The sequence below is a fragment of the Anolis sagrei genome, chromosome 2 (assembly GCF_037176765.1).
Source record: "Anolis sagrei isolate rAnoSag1 chromosome 2, rAnoSag1.mat, whole genome shotgun sequence".
Taxonomy (NCBI): domain Eukaryota; kingdom Metazoa; phylum Chordata; class Lepidosauria; order Squamata; family Dactyloidae; genus Anolis; species Anolis sagrei.
In genome coordinates, this window is record NC_090022.1 from 125,138,924 (window position 1) to 125,162,318 (window position 23,395).

General features: G+C 41.0%; 1 protein-coding gene across 2 annotated transcripts in view; it reads right to left on the reverse strand.

The window, feature by feature from the left end:
* The window catches only part of USP43 (ubiquitin specific peptidase 43), a 125,167-nt gene that overhangs the window by 68,838 nt on the left and 32,934 nt on the right, over positions 1-23,395 (reverse strand). For both annotated transcript variants that reach the window (XM_060764498.2, XM_067463820.1), the window contains exon 3: positions 11,052-11,158. In XM_060764498.2, coding sequence (XP_060620481.2) covers positions 11,052-11,158 — 107 coding nt within the window. The remainder of the gene's footprint in view (positions 1-11,051; positions 11,159-23,395) is intronic.

A 23,395-nucleotide genomic window follows, 5' to 3' on the forward strand; every position in this document is an offset into this window, starting at 1 on the left:
TGTGTGGTTTTTATTCCTGGTGTGTCGGACTTCATGAAAAGAAGGAGAAAGGCTGGAATGAGTCTAGTATGAAGAAATGATGCTTCTGCCTATTATCTTAGTGTTTTATTATTTCTTGCCACAACTTAGTGCTTCAACCATTTTAAAGTTGGTCTTTCTTTTTTTATTGTTCCATGTGAATGTGCATTTATACTTTATTTTATATTTATAAAGTACAATTTATTATTTTAAAGCACGGAACAAAAATGGGGGGGGGATTTTCAGGGGCCCATAACACATCAATAACATGGGCAAATTTGCTTTGAGATAAGAGTGTTTTAGTTAAGACCTTGGTCACAGAACAAATTAAACTCTTAAGTCAAGGCATCACTGTATATGCAAACATTCCAATTTTCCAAAAGTTCCAAAATAAAAATCTAGTCCTAAGCATTTTGAGTAAGGAAGACTTGTATCAACTTGCTTTTCAAAAAGTTTCAAGAGATACTGAATTTTCAGCTTTATGCTGGGCAATCACAAAAACATGTTGTACACAAAGCACAGATACAAGACCACGTATAGAATTATTTCCGTGCTACAGCAGCACATTTTGTCTGTTTGTCTATGTGCATGTCAGAGAGAAGGCGGAAGATAGAGGAAGAGAGGGTAGCTAGACAGAAAATATCAAATTCCCTTCACCAAAGATTCTGATTCATAAAGATGAGTCACGTTCTTTCACAACACAATGGTCACACAGAGCAACTTCAATTTCCTATTCAAAAGAGGTATTTTGTCCAAAAAATGAAAATTGGGAGGTGCACTATGGCATACAATGCAGTATTGGGAAGAAGTTTTTTCCCTTAAGCTCTTTGGAGGGGAGCTAACAGAGCTTTAAGTATCAGACCAGCAGCTCAAGCTAGCAGACAAATTGCACAGTAAGGAATGATCCACGACTGCTTTGAAGAAGGACATAAGAGAGCTCTGAAAGGGGGAAGACCAAGAAAGCAGTGACATGACTAGTTTCGTGCTTTTTAATAATATTTCAAGAACTAGTAAAGATAATTGAATGTGTAAAAATAAATGAAACTATATAATAAAATCTATAACTGTGTTCAAATTTCACAAAAAAATCTTGGTTAGAATAAGAGATACCACATTTTGAAATATCGCTTTTGTGTGTGTGTATGTGTGTGTGTGTTCACTTTAAATTGACGTATCTAAAAAATCAAGATCAACGACCCATACATATTATCAAGTTTTATAAACTACATAAAATACCTTTAATCTGGTACCTAATTATTCAAAAATTACTCAGTAGTTTTTGAGAAATTAAAGTATAAACCTTTAAAACAAGCACAAATTATCATAGTTGTTATATACCTGGAAACACTGTAAATTGTGTTTAAATTTAAGTTTTTCTTATGGAGTTTTTTGGGATTTCAATCCCCCAAATGGATGAGGCTTAGCATATTGTTGTTAACTGCTTAATGTGTTTATGATGTTAATTGTTTTTATATACCGTGTTGTTGTAGCATTGAATTTTTGCTGTTCTTGTTGTTAACCGCTGTGAGTCGCCTAAGGGCTGAGAACAGCGGTATACAAATAAAGTAAATAAATAAATAAGACAAAAACACAGCCGTGAAAGACACTGCCAGGAAATTCACCATAATGTAAAGTAATATAATGAAGACTTACATTTAATCTGAGTGTGTGTATCTTACTCTATGGCTGAGAGAGTGTGACTGCTTAACCAGAGAGATGGGTCAAAACTAACAAAATGAAGAACAGTTACAAATGCACTTAGGCAGAAAAAAAATAAAGGCAAAGATTCAGAATGGGGGACAATGCCTGGCTCAATAGCAGTATGTATGAAAAAGATCTTGGGAGTCCTTGTGGACAACAAGTTAAACATGAGCCAACAATATCATGTGGCGGCAAAAAAAAAGCCAATGGAATTTTGGCCTGCATAAATAGGAGTATACTGTCTAGATCCAGGGAAGTCATGCTACCCCTCTATTCTGCCTTGGTAAGACCACACCTGGAATACTGTATCCAATTTTGGGCGCCACAATTGAGATGTTGACAAGCTGGAATGTGTCCAGAGGAGGGTGACTAAAATGATCAAGGGTCTGGAGAACAAGCCCTATGAGGAGCGGCTTAAAGAGCTGGGCATGTTTATCCTGAAGAAGAGAAAGCTGAGAGGAGACATGATGGCTATGTATAAATACGTGAGGGGAAATCATAGGGAGGAGCAAGCTTGTTTTCTGCTGCCCTGGAGACTAGGACGTGGAACAATGTCTTCAAACTACAGAAAGGGAGGTTCCACCTGAACATGAGGAAGAACTTCCTGACTGTGAGAGTTGTTCAACAGAGGAACTCTCTGCCCCGGAGTGTGGTGGAGGCTCCTTCTTTGGAGGCTTTTAAGCAGAAGCTGGGTGGCCATCTGTCGGAGATGCTTTGAAGGCAATTTCTGCTGCTTGGCAGGGGGTTGGACTGGATGGCCCACAATGTCTCTTACAACTCAATGATGCTATGATTCTTTGATTCTGTGCCTTTCAGGGGTTAGACTATGAGCCTGAACAAGCAGGACCTGGCAACTCCTCTCAAACACTATAGAAAATGGCACCCCCTGTGGCAGCAAAGCAAACAGCTTCTTCCAGAAAGGACCCAACATGCAACCTAACATGAGATTTATTTATTTATTGTGTCAGGAGCAACCAGACAGTTGTATTACATTTTTAACAAAACAAACAAACAGACAAAACACAAAGTTTGCAAGATTGGTAGTTGATTAAATGACCTTTGATCAGTATCTGGCCACTTGGGGTGCCTCTGGTGTTGCTGCAAGGAGGTCCTCCATTGTGCATGTAGCAGGGCCCAGGTTGCATTGCAGCAGGTGGTCAGTGGTTTGCTCTTCTCCACACTCACATGTCGTGAATTCAACTTTGTAGCCCTATTTCTTAAGATTGGCTCTGCATCTCGTGGTGAGGTGAAAAATACAAGCCTGAAGGCCACAGCCAAGATACCCATCCCGAACCAGGTAGGGAAGGGGAAGGAGCAAGGGGAGAAAGGCCTAATTTCCTATTAGGAACATGCCTCCTACCCTCAAGCTGAAGCAAAGAGCAGAACAGGGAGACTGAAGAGCCTTAAATATCCTGCAGCTCTGTCTCTGTCAATGGTCCCCACCAAGTCTGGTCTCCTTCAAGAGGGCCTTCAAATTCCCCCTTTGCCTTAGGCTTTGCCTACCAGCTATGGTTGGGCCAATTTGGTTGCTTCCACTATATTGGCTACTGCTGCAAGTAATGACAACGTGAATAAATTGTGAAAATTTGCTTGAGACAGTGCTTACAGTTCTGGAGGGACTTGTTTAATTTTTGCTTCTCATAGACTTAGCATGCATATTTTGTTAACCAGTTGAAATTCATGAATAAACCAGGTTTTTAAAAACCTGAAAAATGGGGGGAGGGGTTGAATCCCTACCCCCCACCCTCCCCGCTATAGGCCTGACTCTTTGTGTTCTGGGTGAGATTTTGCATGCAAATGTACACCAGAGGAGGAAGGATCCAAGAAAGTAAATTCCCAGAGTCTCCCCAAGTAAATGTTCATGGATGCGCTCCTATAGCCCTTGCCTAGTTCCCCACCGCACCAGCCACCTTTTTCAAACTGTACAATGAGTTGCCATGGAGATGACTGCAATGTCACAGCAAACCAAGGCAGTGCAAGTCTGTGTCTTGGGAATGAAAACGGAAGATCAGGGGGGGGGGGCTCCCTTGCCCCCCCCCCCCCATCAAAAGGAGGGTAAATTCTCCACCTCCTGGGAAAAACTGAGGCAACGTCTGCAGGAACAGCTCTGCTGGGCTGACTGGGGAAAAGTGAAGAGCTTATTAACAGTAATTAGCAAAGTGTCCATCACCAAGACAGGTGCTGTTTGTGTTTGAGTCTGCCTGTGTGTTTAGGGAGTGAGGGATGGAGGGAGGTAGATGTTGATTATTATCTGGACCTCTGGAGATTGCAACTTTTGCAGAATCCCTGTCAATAAATAAGGAAGCGCTGGGCTGCCAGCTGCAAAGAGAGAAGGGAGCTGGCTTACAAAAGTCTCTGCCAGTGAGGTGATTTACTTTTGCTTACAGGAGTGGATGGCACTTATACAGAGGTGGACAGACATTAAACATAAGGGACCCATTTTGTTTTCATTTGAACCCCACACTCTTTTCATTGCAGCCAGGGGTAAACAATGTGGCTCAGAAGGCAGCATTAGTTTGTTCATGGAACAAAGGTGTCTCTGAGAGTCAGACTCAGCCTAGGGATTTGCTTTCAGAAATCCAAACTGGAGCTCCTATTCAAATCTCCTTGTTCGCTTTCTTGCATGCACATACACAATGCTCTCCTTCTTTTTCCTCTCTCTCTCTCTCTCTCTCTCTCTCAAAATCTCATACACAGACCATTGCACCCTGAACTTTCTCTGTTTCAGCCTGAGTCTGGGTGAAACACGCTGCAAAATCACCACCCAAGACAATGCATTAGAGATAACGAACATACAGCAACGTTCTGTTTTCAAGATAACATAATGAATGTTAACTTCATTTCTCCGTGTCCCTCTCACATAGTCTAAAAAGTAGAATTCCTTTGCTACTTGTAAGCATTGTCTTAGAGGCATCATTTTGAGGATTTCTGAATGCTGTGACAGTTTATTTTATAGGGCAAGTGTTGGATAAAAAGGAAAAAGCATTAAAAATGAAAATGATACTATATATTAATGGTAAAGTAATTACAAAGTAAATGAAAAGTAAAGTGTTTCTAGCACTTTACTCTAAAGCAGTAAGCAAAATGAGCATGGTACATTGGTTGAAATTAACAGGTAACATCTAACACACTGCTTTTTCATTGTAACACTCTATGCTATACTGCAGTGTGTTTGATGTTGCCTGTTAATTTCATCCAATGTACCATGCTCATTTTTTACTTAATACTTTAATGTGGTCTGACTTCAGCAGTGTAAGCTTGGGAGGAGAGAAGATTGATTCTTGTTAAACTGTGGGAATAGGAAACTTTTGCCAATATACTCCAAGAGATCCAAATTTTGTCTGCCCCGTTCATATGAGCGAAGTAAAAGGATGCCCTCTATCCGACCCAACCACTGACCCAGTAGGAAACCTGCGGCAAGGACTGAATTTGCTCTCTGTCTCTGGTGACCATGTGCCCCCAGGCATTTAATGAAGTCGGTTTCTGGCAGCACAGCCCCCACTCAAAGCCCTGGATGGGATATTTGCAATAGTCACTTATGCAGAAGAATTATTATTTATTCCAGGCTTGTGAAGCATGTAACCCGCGGGCTGCATGCAGCCGCCAAAGCTGTTTTGGGAGTCCCTCAGAACCCACCCCCAATAAAAAATTCCATCCATTTTTTTTCTGGAAGGAAAAAGGAGAACTGCCACTCTAGGGGCCATGATTCTCTACTAAAACAAAGTGTGTCCCCTCACAGATTTTGTTTTATCAGAAAATATTGGGGGGGGGGGGGGGGCTCATAACCTGAAATGGTTACCCAAAAGTCAAAGGGAACTTGCAGAAAAATGGTCCCTAATACTCCAATGCTTGCCCAACCCTCAACAACATGAAAGGTTTATAAAGTCTGTATTTCTTTGTACCTTTTATGAGAAAAGGCAATGCTCAATACTGAGATAGCAACATTGCTTTTGGGATGGATCACAGCATACACTCTGAGCCTCCTCCATGGACCAAGGGCAGGGAGGAGTAGGCAATGTCAGGGAATTGAGCTAAAAACCTTTTGCACACAACACAACACTTTTTTTTGTTAATGGAGGACTATTCTATCATGCCTGTCCACACTAGCCTGGTTCAATCCAGACACAAGTTTCCTATCTTTCTGTGAACACACTTCAAAAGATGGAGGGAAAGCATACTGTTATCATTCCATCACATTCAATCCTTTTTCCCCTCAGTGTGCAATGAAGTAACTATGACCTACCTTGCACCACATGGCATGCCAAACAGCAGCTTGGATGTGTTGAGGACTGCACACAGTCAGCTGTCACATTCCCTTCTTTCCCCAGAAGATCACTTTTTGTCCAAGCAAAAACATTAACTAAAATGTAATGTGCTTGCCTCTGACACTTTTATCCATTACCAAGACTCATACTAGCTCAGATTGAAAATGTAATGGAAATCACCTCGGACAGCCCAGCTTGCTCTCCCAAATAACACAACCACTATGCAGATTTGGCAATGGGAGGTCTGCTTACTGAATGACAGGAACAGACAGCCATGATAAAAGAGGCAGTCAGGCAGATGCAGCAGCTGGCCTTACTCCAAAGCCACTGGCAGAGGTAGACTGGGCACTCCTGAAATGACAGCCATGGCCAGGTACAAGAGGTTATATGTTTTCTGGCACAGATTGTAGAGTTCACTGGATGTGAACTCCCAATACATATGCCACTGGCAATTCCTCATACACCTGTTTCATTTAGTTCTCCTTAGTTCTCCTCTTATCATGAGCACGGCAGCCCACATGCAACAGAATAAATTTAACCACACTATCTGTAAACCACTTACTGTCCTAAACCCAGTTTGACATGCCTTGGCCCTTAAGGCAGGAGCCTTTTTGGTTAACAGCTGTCAGTGTCGTTCTGGCCCTGTAATCGCCATTGGATCCAGCAGCTTGTGCACAGCATAGAGGACAGGCCTATGTCTCATTCCTTTGAAAGCATGAGGCTTCTGCCAGCCAAAATCTGAGCTTGTCTTATTGGGTCCCATTAAAGCAAACCTCAGCTCAAAGAATTGTGAGCCCTTCCAAAAACCTCATCTGGCATACTGGTTCTTTCAAGTCACCACCTCCTCAAAACTAGAAACCTTTTAATCTCCCCTGGAAATGCTTCTCTCATATTCATCACAGCTACTCTCCTCATTTGAATTCATACTGCAGCAGTAGCATCTTGGCAAGCTCATGGGCTCTCCTCCTTTCCAGGGTATATTTTGGCAATGGCAATGTGTGGGTTTTATTTTATTTTCACACCCAGATCTTGGAGCAGCTAAATAGAAGGGAATTCTGTTTCCTGTGATATGCCCCACCTTTCATGAAAGGATCAGAATATATCAGTATTTCTCAACAGGTACAACTGCAATGCAACAATATGGTGTATAGACATTTTTAACAACCTTGACTAGTTGCATGCCTGGTTTCTGCATTGAAGGAGCCCACATACCTCTGCTGGGTACAGATGAAGAATAGAAAGAGCAACTAGAACTAGAAGAAACTTTACAAATGTGCTCCAGTATAATCTTCGGAATGTAGTTTCCACAACTAGATAATAATGACAAATATTGTCCTATTTCTTTGCATTGTGATAGGGAAAATGGTATGTAAACAACTCTTATATGGAAGGAACTAAAACTGACAGATACATCCTGAGGTGACTGGTAAGGCCATTGCCACAAAGCAGCAAATCTACTTTTAAGTTCACAGCTGCTCGAAATTGTACATGAGCTCTCCAGGCACTGAACACTATTTCAACAGAGGATTTGAGAGCTCCCATACAACACAGAGCAGCTGCAGAAAGAACAGCTATATAACGGAAATGGGTTCATCATCCTCACGGCCCATCCCTCATTCAGCCATTCAGGCCCTAGGGTGTGAGTGGTTCATTCTTAAAAGCTTGAGTTTGGATTTCTGTCAATTCAGCTTCATCAGTATTGGGTTAAGCTTGTCATCTCTTCATTTTTTTTCACCGAAGGACTTCCACATATTTAACAGTTTTATGTAGGCAAGCACAATAGGAAAGGCTGCACTTTTTTAAACAGGGCCCTTCTAAGGAGTACACAAGAGGGGGAACTTTCATTTCTGTTTGTTTTCCAGAATTGACCAAACTTCACAAATCTTTCAGAATGGAAAGACCTTGGATTTTCAAAATGTGAATGCAAAAGAAAGTTAAACTGTCAGACTTTTCCATCCTTACTTCTAACCCTTGTTATCTCAACAAGATCTGAGTTAGAGTGGTTATATACCTCCTTTACAGAGGACAGTCTCTCATTTGAGGATATTCAGTCCAAGTTAAAAGGCTGCCCAGTCTGAGTTAAACCACAAAGAAGGAGATCATGGACATTGATATTACCCTTCCACAGTTATCACCTGAACAGAAGATTAAACAGGAGCCCCCTTATCAGGCCATAGCCACCCAGGTGAAATATATGATTATGTTTAAATTATATATTATGCAGTTGTCTAAAGAGTGTCCTCTATTCTCTTTTGGTGATGTGCAAATGTCCACACTAATCAAAACACAAACTAAAATCTGGATGAGCTCAGTGTAGATCTTTGTAAACACTACTGTATCTTCCCTTTATGCTATCATTACACTTTTCGTATAATTCCATTGCTCTTGAGATACTAGGAAAGATAGGGACACCATCTCTTACAAGGGTCCCCCATGTGAGTCTTGTTTTGCTTTGTGGCTTCCTTCCCTGCTTCTGCTGTGGCCTGGAACAAGGGTTCACCCAATTCAGTACACACAGCAGAGCGATGTGTCGTGGGGTTTGGTTAACAATAGAAAGGTCTGCCAAAGAATGGCCATTAAAACCTTATCTCTGAGAGCAGCCTCACACCAGGAGTTCCAAACTTTGCTCCCAGTTCTTTCATCCCACTGTCAAAGCTGTGAAGTAGCAGCAACAACACATGAATGCACTTGCATGCAAAGGAAAGGGCTCGCTTGCTGCCTTGTCCAGGCTGAAGTATTTCCCTCTTTCCTGCACCTAGCTCAGCATAACGAAGGAATGCAGAGCTGCTTCACTTGCAAAACAGCGAAAAAGTTTATATGGAAATAGTATAGGACACCAGTCAAATATCAAACATGGGAATAGGACTAAGCCCAATATGTTGGCATTGTAAAGCAGAGAAAGGTTGGTGTGCACATATGTGGCACATATGTGGTAGGTATGTCTAAACATAACAACTTTCTGGGAAAATATACTTAAAATTGAGAAATTATTCAAAATACCAATACAGGTAAACATGGAATTTATGTTAATGGCAATAATGGGGAACAAAAATGTGGATGCGAAGAATCAAGATTTATTCAAGGCAATGGTCCTAGCAGGAAAGGCTGTAATAGCCTAGGGATGGAGAGATGAAAAAAATGGAATTCGGAAAATTGAAATAACTACTTATTTGAGCAAGTACAATAGGACATTATAGCATCTGTAGTTCAGGAAGGTACACTGGAGGAAATTAAAGAGAAATGGGTGGTGTATATGAAATGTATAGAAGATGATGAAACCGGTATATACATTGAACAAAGATTAAGAAAACTGTGTTCATGGTTAAAGATAAAGATATAAAGGGAAATGTGGTGGGGAGATGGGGAAGGGAAAGTGGAGGGGGGAAAGAAAAATAAAAAATGTAATGAGAAGAAATAATAGATAATATAGAAATATTTCATAATATAGAGGTGAATAGATAATATAGAAATATTTCAATATCTAGAAGGTATACAAAAAATAGTTGTTAATTATCTATTCACATACTGTGTTACCATGTACTCAATAAAATGTAAAAAAAACAACAACCAACATGATCCCCCTTCCCAAAAAAAAAAAAAATGAAAGGGGAACATTTCACCTAAAGGGGAACAGACCTTTAAATTATGATGCAACACTATCTATTGTCCCTGGGGAAAACATCACTGCTACCTGCAGTTGAATTCACATAAGGATGTACTTGAAGCAAAGAAATGTTCCTGAATTTTAAGCAGCCCAGAGGAAAACAAAAGAAGAGCATTAAACCTTGGGGAGTTCAGGAAACACAGAGATATGGTAGGTCTGTTAGTCTCCAAAACCAGCCTACTAGTGCATGGATGTGAGCCCTACACTACCAGTGTTACCATTACAGACATGTAGCAAAATCTCACAGCATTGTGAACAAGTGGGTGAGCCAGTTCTGGTTGCATCTGGGCAGAAGTGTTGCCTTTATTTCCCTGCAATTTATGCCAAACACCTATGCTGGGGAAAGCAATAGAGTTTGTGGGCTTAATCAACTTCATTACAGAATAAGCTTTAATATCCATTGTCCATTTCATTGGATGCTTTCATTATTATATCATATAACAGAGTGAGATATACATACATGTGTGGGCAGGAAGACCAACTGTAAACAATAGAATCAGGAAGAACTGAAGTTCTAAATGTACAGGGAGTAATAATTATATTAGCGGAAGCAATTAACAAAGCAGTGGTTGGGTGGTATCATAATCATTCTTGCACTGATGAGCTGGTGGTAGTGAGACAGGAAGCTGTTGCCTCCATTCTAGCTACAGAAGACAACCTGTTGAGGAATTCTGTATCATTACAAAATATCTACCTGTTTTGTGCCAGAATTGAGTATAATTCCAGACCTCCCCAAGACTTCATTTGGTGCCTAGTACTGACACATTACTGCTTTGAGATCAGTTTTACTGGTGGTAAATAATGCAAGAGTTGTCATACAGCAAAGAGGGATCTGAGTCCTGTTGCTGCTGGAGCCCAGCATCCTCTTATAGCAAGGGATAAGTCCTTAAACAACTATACTCAGGCTATCTCTGGCTGGCAGTTCAATTTCCCATGACTGTGTCTAAATAGGGAAACCGCGGGTTGAAGTGTATCCTCCCCTCCTAGATGACACCGATAGAAGATTAATTACCAAGGGTTTTAAAGTGCAGAATTAAGCAAATAAAATCAAAGTGTACAGGCATGAACCATCCCCCTCCTCCAAAAGCTATGAGAACTATGTAGGAAGATTAGTAACAGAGGAAAATCCACTCCCCCATTTCCAGCCTTCATATCTTTTACCAGACTCAAATTGCCTTGCTGATGCAAACCCCCCCCCCCCCCCCCAAACTAGCATCTAACGAAGTCACTGATGGAAATTAACCTTTTCTACTGGGTAGCTGTCAGTTTGGCCATGCTGCTAAGGACTCCAAAGCCCACTGTCCTGGTGGCAGTCTCAGCTCACAGACCGTCTGCATCTTTAGCCTGCCTTCAGCATCTACAACCAACTATTTTAGAGGTAGGTGTTTTCAGCCTATGCATACCTGTACTGCGCCTGGAAGTGGTTCTGCACAAAGCTCTGGCCCTTGGAAGCCTGGGCAGCTGCTTGGGCACCTCCACCGCTGGAGCTCTCCTCCTGTCCAAGCAGAGGCTGTGGAGAAAACAGAGGCAGGTATTGATCACATGAGCAACCACCTGGTAGCAAAACCACCTCCCCAACATTTGACTGAATATCTGCCAATTCCAATTCTGACTTCTTTTTGCAGCTTTTAACATGAGCCCTTCCATCGCAATGTTGTCACTTCCTCCCAACTCTCGCACCATGTCTCACAATTTCTCACACCTCCCACTCCCTTTTAAATGAAAACACACACGTTTACAAGGTGGAGAGAGGGTTATTTAGGTAGTTAGGTAGCCATGGTTTGCAAATTGTTTTTTTAAAAAGACCCTTGGTTTCTCTCCCCCCCCCCCCCCCATGTCCCTTTTGCCCTACTGTATAAAACCGTTTGGACAGCAAAAGGAAAACAATCTGTTCCAAAAAGTTTTTAAACTCTTTCCTCCCTTCTTTCACATAGAAGACCTGTGGCACACAATTGACACTGCATGGTGCTTCAAGATTATGATTTTATAATAAAACTGTCCTGTCTTATTCACAGATTATTATGTTCTGCAAAAAATTTCTGTGTTTTCTTACCATTTTCTTCTCCCATTTCTCCTTTTATATAAAAAAAATCCAGTTCAGTGGTAAAGGCTGTGAAATATCTTTAAACTGACAACACAAGCAATCATCCATCTGGAGACATCCCCAACGTATTTCTTTTAACACTACAAACTGCCTGAACCCTTGAAGGCACCAATTCCCGTTTGATTTTGGAATTAAGCAAGGTCAGCCCTGATTAGTAGTTGGACAGGCACTGACAATGAAGACTAGAAGCTCTAAGTCATGTTTCATAGGAAGAAGATGGCAAAAACATTCCTGCCTAAGAAGCCCCTATGAAATTCATGAGGCTGAAGGCACATGCACCCCACACATGATTGGTCATGAGAGCTATAGGCCACAGGTATCTACACTGGTTGGGCAATTTTTATTTCTTTTCATTGATTCCTTATCAAAGATTTTTTTTTATGCCAGATTAGGGAATCACTGTAACACTTCTACAGTGTAATATTCACAAATGCAGGTTTCCTGTTAATAACTTTATTCCTGCAAGGCACGGGCTTTGACTACATAGCCTTCGTGGATCCTTCCTGTTCTAAAACTCTATGTTTCAAATAGTCCAAAATATATCATCCTTTCAGCTTCCAGATCCACTAAACAGGACGTTGCCTTAGCTAAGTTAAACCATTAGTTCGTCTAGGCCAGTACTGCCATAACTAACTGGAAGTGACTCTTCGGGGTATCAGAAAGGGCTCTTTCTCAGCCCATCATGGAAGCGTCAGGTGATAAATCTGGACCTTCCATATACAGCACATATGCTCTAGTCTAGCCCAATGTTTCCCAAACTCTGACCTTTCAGGTGTTTTGGACTCCGGCTCCCACAATCTCTGACCATTGGCCAAAGCAGCTGAGATGTTTGGCAGCTAAAGTCCAAACCATCTGGAGAACTAGAGATTGGGAATCACTACTCTAACCCATCTAATCTAGGGTGTCTGCCAGAGATAGCAACAGACATCTCTTTTAAACAAAATCTTACAAAACCATTTCCTGGACTAAAAAGAAGAAGATTGCCTTCCTGGCTACCTGACAGCCATAAGATTGTTTAAAATGAGTTTATTAGAGATGCTTAGGATCTCAACAAAAAAACCAACTGGATTAAGATACCCGTATTCTTTCCTTTGTTACTCCTTCATCTTCTTAGATCCCCAAGAATGTCATATTCTGAATCGTCTCAAGGTGACCCCCTACACTTATGATCATTTTCCTTCAAAAGGTGAATTGTGCCCAGAAACTGCCAATACAGAGGTCCTTAGCCAGCACTGCTCGTTGGGGATTTTGGCTGCTACAACATCATCCCCCCCCCCCCCCCAGCCTTCCTGGCCCCGGTCTCAAAAGATGGGCAGATAAGTTTCTTACTATTTGTCCTGTTTTAAAAGTTCCTGCATTATCCCCATTCCCAATTTGTTTTTGTATCAAACTCCTTTTTGCCGACACTATCCTTTCAATTTGGACTTGAGGTGCATGAGAGTGTTTTCTGGCAAAACCCAAGGGAGAGATCTTCTCTTACCTGCCAAAGGTACTCAATGTTATTCTATCTACTTTGCCTGAGGGAAGGTAAGAGGAAAGCAAGCTCTCTGTGCCTGCATTGATGGGAGAGATCTATCTAGCCGTTGCCTCTCTCTGATGGACAACTTGCCTGGAGCTGTGCACTTCTTTCCTGGGTAGAGTTAAAGCAAAAAAATAGAAATGGCTGCAGAAACCTGTGAAGCTAATAGAAATATGCACAGCTAGCTGGCCTCACTAAGCTGTTGGAGCATGACATGGTTTATCCACAAGACAAGACACACCCTGTTTTACATAGTGTAGCAGGAAAAGGAGTAAAAAGTATATAATAGAATACAATTGTATGGATTTAGAAGGGAAAACTAAGGCTACACCTAAAGTGCAGAATTAATGCTTTAATTGCCATGGCTCAATACTATGGAATCCTGGAGTTTGCAGTTTGGTGAGGAACCAGCACTCTTTGGCAGGGAAAGCTACATAACTTGTAAAACAGTAGCTCCCATTATTCCACAGCATTCAGCCATGGCAGTGAAAGTGGTATCAAACAGCATTAATTCTATAATGTAGCTGTACCCTTAAATAAGTCTCTGCTTCTCAGGAGATTGAGGAAGATGGCCTGGAATAACATCAATCCAGATCACCTCTGTTTAAGGCCAGTAGAGGGCTCTACTGTTCAGCTGCTCTGTAGCTACTACCATCTGAGTTCTGCATACTTCAATCTCTAATTTGAAGAGATAACATAAGCAACTGACATCACTTTTATCATGCTGTTGTCACCACCACCATCATTTGCATCAAAGTGTGGGTAGCCACTGCCTGACGTGACATGGAGTTTTGACCAAAACTCAAACTGCCGTTACAATGGGTGCTTTCACACTACTCAATGATAGTGTTATAATTCCACTTCCAGCTGTCATAGCAACATCCTATGAAATCCTGGGATTGACAGTGGAGTGAGGGCCTTTCAGTCCCTCAGCCAGGGAACTAATCTGTAGCTTCTAATTAAACTACAAACCCCTGGATTCCATATTATAAAGTCATGACCATTGCAGTGAAATCACAGGGCTAAAACGGTGCAGAAAGAGCCAAATGCAAAAAAAAAGTGAACTCAAATGGGTTCTTGTGGGTTTTTTCGGGCTATAGGGCCATGTTCTAGAGGCATTTCTCCTGACGTTTCGCCTGCATCTATGGCAAGCATCCTCAGAGGTAGTGAGGTCTGTTGGAATTAGGACAACGGGTTTATATATCTGTGGAATGACTGGGGTGGGGCAAAGAGCTCTTCTCTGCTGGAGCTAGGTGTGAATGTTTCAACTGACCACCTTCATTAGCATTTGAAGGCCTGGCTGAGCCTGGGAAAATCTTTTGTTGAGAGGTGTTAAGATGTGCCTGGTTGCTTCCTCTCTGCTGTTTTGCTGTTGTAATTTTAGAGTTTTTTTAATACTGGTAGCCAGATTTTGTTCATTTTCATGGTTTCTTCCTTTCTGTTGAAATTGTCCACCTGCTTGTGGATTTCAATGGCTTCTCTGTGTAGTCTGACATGGTGGTTGTGAGAGTGGTCCAGCATTTCTGTGTTCTCAAATAATATGCTGTGTCCAGGCTGGTTCGTCAGGTGCTCTGCTATGGCTGACTTCTCTGTTGAAGTAGTCTGCAGTGCCTTTCATGTTCCTTGATTCGTGTTTGGGCAATGCTGCGTTTGGTGGTCCCTATGTAGACTTGTCCACAGCTGCATGGTATACGGTAGACTCCTGCAGAGGTGAGAGGATCCCTCTTGTCCTTTGCTGAACGTAGCATTTGTTGGATTTTCTTGGTGGGTTTGTAGATTGTTTGTATGTTGTGTTTCCTCATCAGCTTCCCTCTTTGAGTGAACTCAAATGTTAAGTTGAATGCATATACAGTATATCTACGTGTGATCACCAAATGCTACTCTGCAAAGCTGTGTAGTTTAGCCATACACAATACCCAAGTGATATATACTTATCAGTGACATACATTCCAAACAGGGAGTGCTAGGCGTCACCTCCCATTTGGACCACAAGCTGTCTTAGGTATACAATCAATTGTCAAATGTGCATTACTCTAGTCACACTTTTTTTTTAAAAAAACTACAGTACATCTGACATATCTACTGGGGTCTGATTGCAGATTCTCCACAAATAGCAAAATCTGTGGATACTCATGCCCCATTATATACAATGGGATAGTAAAATGGTGTCCTTCATATAAAAAGTGAACCACTCAAATGAGTATCTGTGAAATGGCATTAGGCTACAGCAGGTTATGTCTGCACATCAGGGTAGAGCTAGCTCATCAAGGATTGCTTTTTGTAATTTTTCTCCACAAATATTTTAACTGAATCTGTGGGTTTAGAACCTACTGTTATGGTGGATTATCAGCAAATATAAACTCATTCAGATATCTATGAAAATGCATTTATTTCATGAATAAAGTAGAAGCATGAGGAACAGGTGTGTGCTTGCCCTGACCACTCCATCTCCTAGACCAGTGGTTCTCAACTTGTGAGTACCCAGATGTTTTGGCCTTCAACTTCCAGAAATCCTAACAGCTGGCAAACTGGCTGGGATTTCTGGGAGTTGTAGGACAAAACACCCGGGGACCCACAGGTTGAGAACCACTATCCTAGACTGTCGCCTTCCTAGGCATGGGGAGGAGAGTCTGAACTGTTTATAGACATCATTTAATATAATGTGAAATCAAGTATTCAGGAGGAGTTGTGGGGGACAGTGCTTTCCCTCTTCTCAGGCATATAATCTACGCACAAAGAAAATGCCTGAATAGGATTTCTCTCGTGATGTATGAACTGGGCCTTAGTAACCTTACGAATCTGACAGGAGCACTGGCCATATTTAAGCCCTTCAGTTAAAACAAAGGAGATTAATGTTTTAATGGATTTCTCAAATGTAGTGGAATGGAAGAAAAAGAATTTAGGGTGCCATTAATCAAACTATTTGTCATGTCTGGAAAAGTGCATTTTCCTCTACCAAAAATGCAAAGGAGTGGGCATCTTCTACTATGCAAGAAATAACAGAAGAACAGCCATTTACGGCACTAGGAAGCAGGCAGACTTTCTTCATCTAACATGGAAATACATGGTAGCATGGCTGCACATTTGGTTTATGGAAAACTCTACCTGCTAATAAAATTATAAGTAAATTTTATTTCTATCACAGCAGAATTTATGGCTATATTTATATTTTCCCACACTGAAGTAAACATAAATGGGAGATGCATGTGTAAGCCTGATAAGTGAATAAGACTTTATTCAGTCATTAAGCAGTTCAGAGCTGATCTTTTTAGCCTGAGGCCCACACGTGGAAGCAGACTTCTTATTCTGACTGAAGCCTGGCTTAAACATAAAAGCATATGTGAGCAAACCACTTATCCATGTAAATATCCCATGCAACCAACAGTCTCTTTTCAATGCTGTCATCACAAGCATAGGCCCATGCAAGCGGTGTGTGAACAAAGTGCTCACTGGTGCATAGATGGTAGGCACACATGGCAACATTTAAATGGAGGCAGCAACTGCTGGACTGCTTGTGTAAGTGCTTTGCCAGTGGCTACTTTAACCATTAAATTCAGCTTCAGCCAGGTCTACATTCAGTCTACAAAGCTTTGGCTACCAGCGAGTCTCTAAGATACTACATAATTTCTTTGTATATTGAAAGAAAAAACAATCACAGCACTAGGGAGTACATCTATGCAAACAACTTAGAAACATGGTCTCTGTTCAGAGTTCCTCAATAATCCTGGACCCAATAAAGAAGTCTGAGTGAAATAAAATGGGAATCTTTAAGAATTCTGAGCATCTGGAAAGGATTAAAAAGTTGTCATTATATGATGAAAATGTGCACACATCTCTCTTTGGTCATATGAAAGTTCAAAGTAAAAGAGAGTCCTTTGCTTGCTGGGGAGTCCATGACAGAACAGATAATAACGGAGCACATGGAGTCAAAGTCAGCTTCCTACATTTCTATGGCAGCTGAAACAGTATATATCAAACTAAACAAAGGAAGTTCTGGATAGTACTGTGTTCATGAAAAAGAAAGAAGGAAATACTGGGCATTCATTCACCTTATGGTTGAAACAAAAAAGCAAATTATACAGTTCATTGGTTTTCTCAGACAATGGAAGCATTGTAAGTATAGACAGTCTTGTGAGGGTCAGCATAATGAGAAAATGGGAACGTAATAGTGAAACAAACTGTTCTAGACACCAGAGGTACAAAAAGTTACCATATTATCTCGCAGGGGACATGAACCTAAATATTTCCTCCTCTTTAGTACAAACTGTGGTTTGTTATAATGGCTGTGCTATCAATAAAGATAGGAAGTGGAATTAAATAAACACCATGTTGGAAGCATACATTTATTCCTGGTTGCATTTCACTGATTTTCTATCTTAACAAACATGAACGTGGCATTACACCACCATACAAGTATACTTCAAGTTACTAAGAATGTCACAGCACTTCTGGATCCTGTAAAATAATTCACTATAACTGAAACTACCTAACACCGAGTCATAAATACCTTTTTCCAGATAATTATTTGTTTGCTGAAAGATACAAGTAGCCAAAGGAATCATAATGGTGGCAAAGAGAGAAAAAGAGTCCTAAACCCTGCCCATGTTTCTATTAAAATCATGCCTCTGTTCACTAGCTACCAAGATGGAGACAGAGTATGAGAGAGAGGGAATGCAGTTTAATTAGAAGGAGTTCCAGTTCTGTCATGCCTTGGATACAATTAATTTGACTGATTCAGACCTCTGTTGTAATTGACCTCAGACTGGGAATGATCTGTGCAATGCATGCAAAAATGGTCTGCTTTATTACAAAATGGAGCAACGGTCTACTGACAAAAACAAAAAGACAGACTATGTGTACCACACCCACACATATGGCACTGAAAGACAATAGGTAGGCTATGTGGGATGAGTATTATGCCAATATCAATACACACACATACACGCATTTTTTCAAATTGGACAGAACTACATAAATAAGTCTGTGTTAACCTAAAACAAAGAGGTGGTAGCCTGCAAACTCCCATTTGCAGGTACAGTGGGCCTGCCAGGTTCACGATCTGTGTATTCAACCCATTGGGGATTCAAATGAAAATTTATTTATTTATTTATTTATTTACTTTACTTGTATACCGCAGTTTCTCAGCCCAACAGGCGACTCAACGCGGTTTACAACAAGGATAAGAATCAATCAACAATATACAATTTAAAACCATAAAAGCATAATATACAATATTGACACAAACAAGTTACATCCTTCAAATATCTAGGTGTAGTTTTCCAATCTAATGGTAGCAGAAGAGCTCATGGGGATCAAGTATCCAACACCGCGCAGGGGAGCTCAATTGCCATTCTTAAATATCTTAGGACAAGAGGGGGCCACTTCACACCGGCAGCGCTCAAGCTGTTTGAAGCCAAGTCATTAGCCCAACTCTTGTATGGTGCTCAGCTGGGCCCCTTCCCCAGTTTTGCCCCATTAGAGGTGGTTCAGTCCAAGTTTCTGAGATCGGCCTTGCAGGTACCTAAATGTGTTTCTAATGCCACCCTGCGACTAGAGACGGGTTTTATGAGAGTGGAGGCCAGGGTGTGGGTGGCCATACTTAACCTCTGGCTCAGACTGTCCCGTGCACCCCTTGGCCTTGCCCCACTAACCATGGAGGATGACTTCCAATCCACATGGAAGCAGGCAGTAGCATCCAAAATCTCCTCGTTGGGATTTTCTCCAGGTCTACTATTAGCTATGGATTACAATCAAGCCAAAGCACTTATTAAACAACGTATCACAGACACAGAGCGCCAACTAGATCTGGCCTCGGCTCCAACCTTTCTTGTCAGTGAAGACAGCAGATACCTTGCCTCCCCTATGGCATATTTAACATACTTAGAGGTTCCTATTCATCGCAGGGCTTTCACCCTGGCCCGATGCCACGCTCTCCCATCAGCTGTACTCGAAGGCCGCTACCGGAAGATCCCTTTCCCAGAGAGACTCTGCCCCTGTGACTCGGGTCATGTGGAAACAATAGAACATGTGCTCCTTCAGTGTCCGTTCTACAGGGATACCCATGCCAGGCTTATCTTACCCCTGATAGACAAGCACCCAGGCCATTCAGAACAATTTTATACCTCCCTGCTACTTGCGGATACTAATTCAGCTACAACCTACAATGTCGCAAAGTTTTGTGCAGCAGCATACAAAATCCGCCAGGGAATGACTAGTTCCAAAAGTCAACTGTGTGTCCAGTAATCGTCTTCCCTGAATCTACAATTTGGTGATGGATCTGGACATTGTATGTTTTTACCCTGTTTCCCCTTCTGTTCCCTCACCCATATTGTGTTTTTAGTAGTTGTATTTATATTTTTAATGTACCAAACATGCCAGGTTTGTAAGGAAACGTGACACTATTTCCTGTGCTGGTCAATGACCGAAATAAATGTTTTGATTTGATTTGAATATTGACACAACAATAGACAACACAATGCATCTCATAACTAGAGTCGTGATCCAATCCGTCGTCCAAATTTCCATTCCTGTAATCATCACATTAATTGCACTGTTTAACCGAATGCACGTTCAAACATCCAAGTTTTTAATCTTCTTCGGAACACCATTAGCGAGGGGGCTGATCTTACCTCCATAGGAAGGGCGTTCTCATTGTGACCTGTAATACGATAAAGAGACCTTGGACTTCATCAGATGCGGGGGGGGGGGGGGGAGGACCATCTTACCCTTCCATCTTTCCCCGTCTTGAGGGATGGCTAGCCATCCCACGTCCATACTCATCTTTCCCCTGCTTTCTCCCATTTTAAGGCTGTTTGGTAACACCTGACTCCTGAAGACGGATGTAAGGATCTGTTTCCATACGTGACAGAGTCCCATCAGAAGTGCCCTTAAGTCATGTGATGGCCCCCATGAAGCTCCCATGAAGCTCTGTTTCCATAGTGTTTGGAAACGGAGCCCTACACCTGTCGTATTACTCTAAGTGAATTTTAAGAGGGTTGTTTTAGGTTTTTTGGGCTATATGGCCATGTTCTAGAGACATTTTAAGATCTTCAGTGGAGGGATTTCTCTTGGTCTTACCACTTTCATTCCTGAGTTTCTGTGACTGAGCCTTCACAAGGGCTACTCCCAGACCATTGATCTCTCTCCCAAGAGAAGCTCCCCCCCCCCCCCCCTCCATTTAGTTGGCAGGACAAGACCTTTCTATAGACATATGCCTTCCATTTCTAACAAGCTGGAATAATGCAATGGGTAGATTTTAATGTGTTTTTAACTGCGTTAAATGAATGTTAAATAGGTTTGTATTCCATGCTATTCTGTAAAAAAAAGCAATCTCTTTTAGTTATATTGTTAATGTAGGGTGTGAGCCTCTTTGGTTTCCTTATGGGAGAAAAGCCTGCTATATATTTGATAGATAGATGAAACAAGAATAGCACACCCTCCCCTTATATTTAACAAAATTGTTTCTCATGAAAGAACGCATTTTTAAGGTCACACAGCTAAAGAGAGCTGCACGTGAGACATCTCAAATCTACAGTTTAACTTTCTTTTTTTCTTTTTCTGTGGCAGTAATTAGTACCTTCAGCCTCACTCACTCACCCACTCTGCATAACTTATCCCTTCCATTTCAAGTTGAGAAAAAAATGATTCAGTGCAACTAGCTGTACATTTTATCACACTAAAAATATATATGAGTCTGTGGGCAGAAGCAACTTATCACATTTTGAATTGACTGTTTAGAACTGACAAAACACTTCTGCATATACCTTGCCTAAGAAAACGTTACGAATTCATAGGATTGCCCAAAGTCAACAAACCACTTGACAGCACACACACACACATACACATTTGTACTTATGACTGACTGAAAAACAAGATACCTTATAAAACATGCCTAACAGCACATTCATTTCTTAGCCAATTTCTCCGAGCACTAGGGACTGTCAATGCTTGTCTCCTTAGTAGAATTATTATAATTTCACATCCTATACTTAGTCCATTCACTATGACAGAACAGTACAACAGCCCAGATAATATAGATAAATAAACAAAGAGAGAGCACATAAAACATTTTCTAAGGAAAAATATTGCAGACGTAAATCTTCTATCCCACTTCGATGCATATAACAAAAAAAAAAGACTAACAAAGGGAATGCTGGTACTCTGCAATCACCATCGCTGTACATTTAAGCATTCCTCTGGAGCCCATATTTCACAGGAACAACTTAGTCCTGGGATCAACAGGAAAAGCAAGAGAAGAAACGTGGTCACAAAACCTCCAGAGTGTGGCAGTATACACAATATACTGCATTTTAAGGACAAAGAAACCATGCACACATGTACCCTAAATGAAAGCTTCTTCAGCTCAACTACAAGACTAATCTATCTAGAACAGAGGTCCATAAACTTTTTAAACAGAGGGCCAGGTCACAGTCCCTCAAACTGTCGGCGGTCCAGATTATAATTAGAAAAAAATACAAATGAATTCCTATGCACACTGCACATATCTTATTTGTAATGCAAAAACATTTAAAAACAATACAATAATTAAAATTAAGAAAATGTTTAACAAATATAAACTTATTAGTATTTCAATGGAAAGTGTGGGGCTGCTTTTGGCTGATGAGATACGATTGTTGATGTTGTGTGCTTTCAAGCAGTTTCATACTTAGGTTGACCCTGAGCGAGGGCTGGGTAAATGATCTTGGAGGGCCGCATCCGGCCCACAGGCCTTAGTTTGAGGACCCCTGATCTTGAAGAACCAATTTTTCAAGATCCCTCCAAATATTGTTGGGAGGATGCAGGATTTGTCACTGTCACGTTTTTTAAAAATATTAAAACTGTTTTCTGGCAATACTTGGCAACAGTTGCAATAGTCTATTCCCAGCATTACTAATTAAAAGACATATCACAATAATATGTTTCCTTCTCTTCTTTTTTTAACAAAATATTTCTTATTAAGAGTAATTGTGCTATAGTGCATCCATCACTAAAAGACACATTTGCACATTTGACAAATAATAAAATTCAGAGAGAAGAAAAATTGGCCCCAAATTATAGGATTGCCTCAGCAAACTACATTTTAGCTTTTCTGTTGTTTGTGATGTTGATAAAACGGGACTTTGGAAAAGCCCTACTAAAGATCCAATAAATCAAAACAAACAGACCCCCCCCCCCCAATACCAAGGCATGTAGAAGACAACTGGCAAAACCCAAGGATCCATGTTGTGACAACGTAAGCATCCCTATCCTTCTCAGAATTGTAACACAGGGTGCATCCATACTGCATGACACTTTGCTACTATTTCAACTGTGATAACTCAATACTGTGGAATACTGAGATTTGTAGTATTGGGAGGCACCCGCATATTTTTGAGGACCTTGTAAAATTTAAACACCCAAGATTCCAATGCACTGTGCCATAGCAGTAAAAGTGAAGTTTCCCACTTCCTAAAGGGGAATAAAAACCCAGGTTCTATTGAGAAAAACAGAGGCAAGTATAAGGAAATAGTTCTATTGTGGTGGTTTGAGTGTTAGATTAGGGCTCTGGAAAATCAGGATTCAAATCCCAGCTCAACCATGGAAAATCACAAACACTCTCTTTCAGTGTATTGTCGAAGGCTTTCATGTCCGGAATCACTGGGTTGTTGTAGGTTTTTTCGGGCTATATGGGCATGGTCTAGAGGCATTCTCTTCTGATGTTTCGCCTGCATCTATGGCAAGCATCCTCAGACTCTCTCTCAGCCTCAAAGAAGGCAAATGCAAGTCCCCACTGAACAATTCTTATCAGGAAAACACACATTTGTCTTAGGGTCATCATAAGTCCAAAATTACTTGAAGGCACACAAACAACGGCATAAGGAACGTAGAGGGGTTTTTACAACTGGTACCAGGTAATAGAATTCCCAAGGTAACACATTGCTTCTGCAATTGTAGAAGAGTTTTTTCTTTACTTTTTGTTTTAAGCAAAGGTCATATTTCAGAAGGAACAAAGGAAAAGAATAACATTAGGCATACAACACATGTCCTATCTTAGATGATATAGACTGAAGGATGGCACATAATAGTAGGTAGTATCACAAATCAACAGACATTATTGATCTGTTGTAGGTCATTTTTCCCTCTCC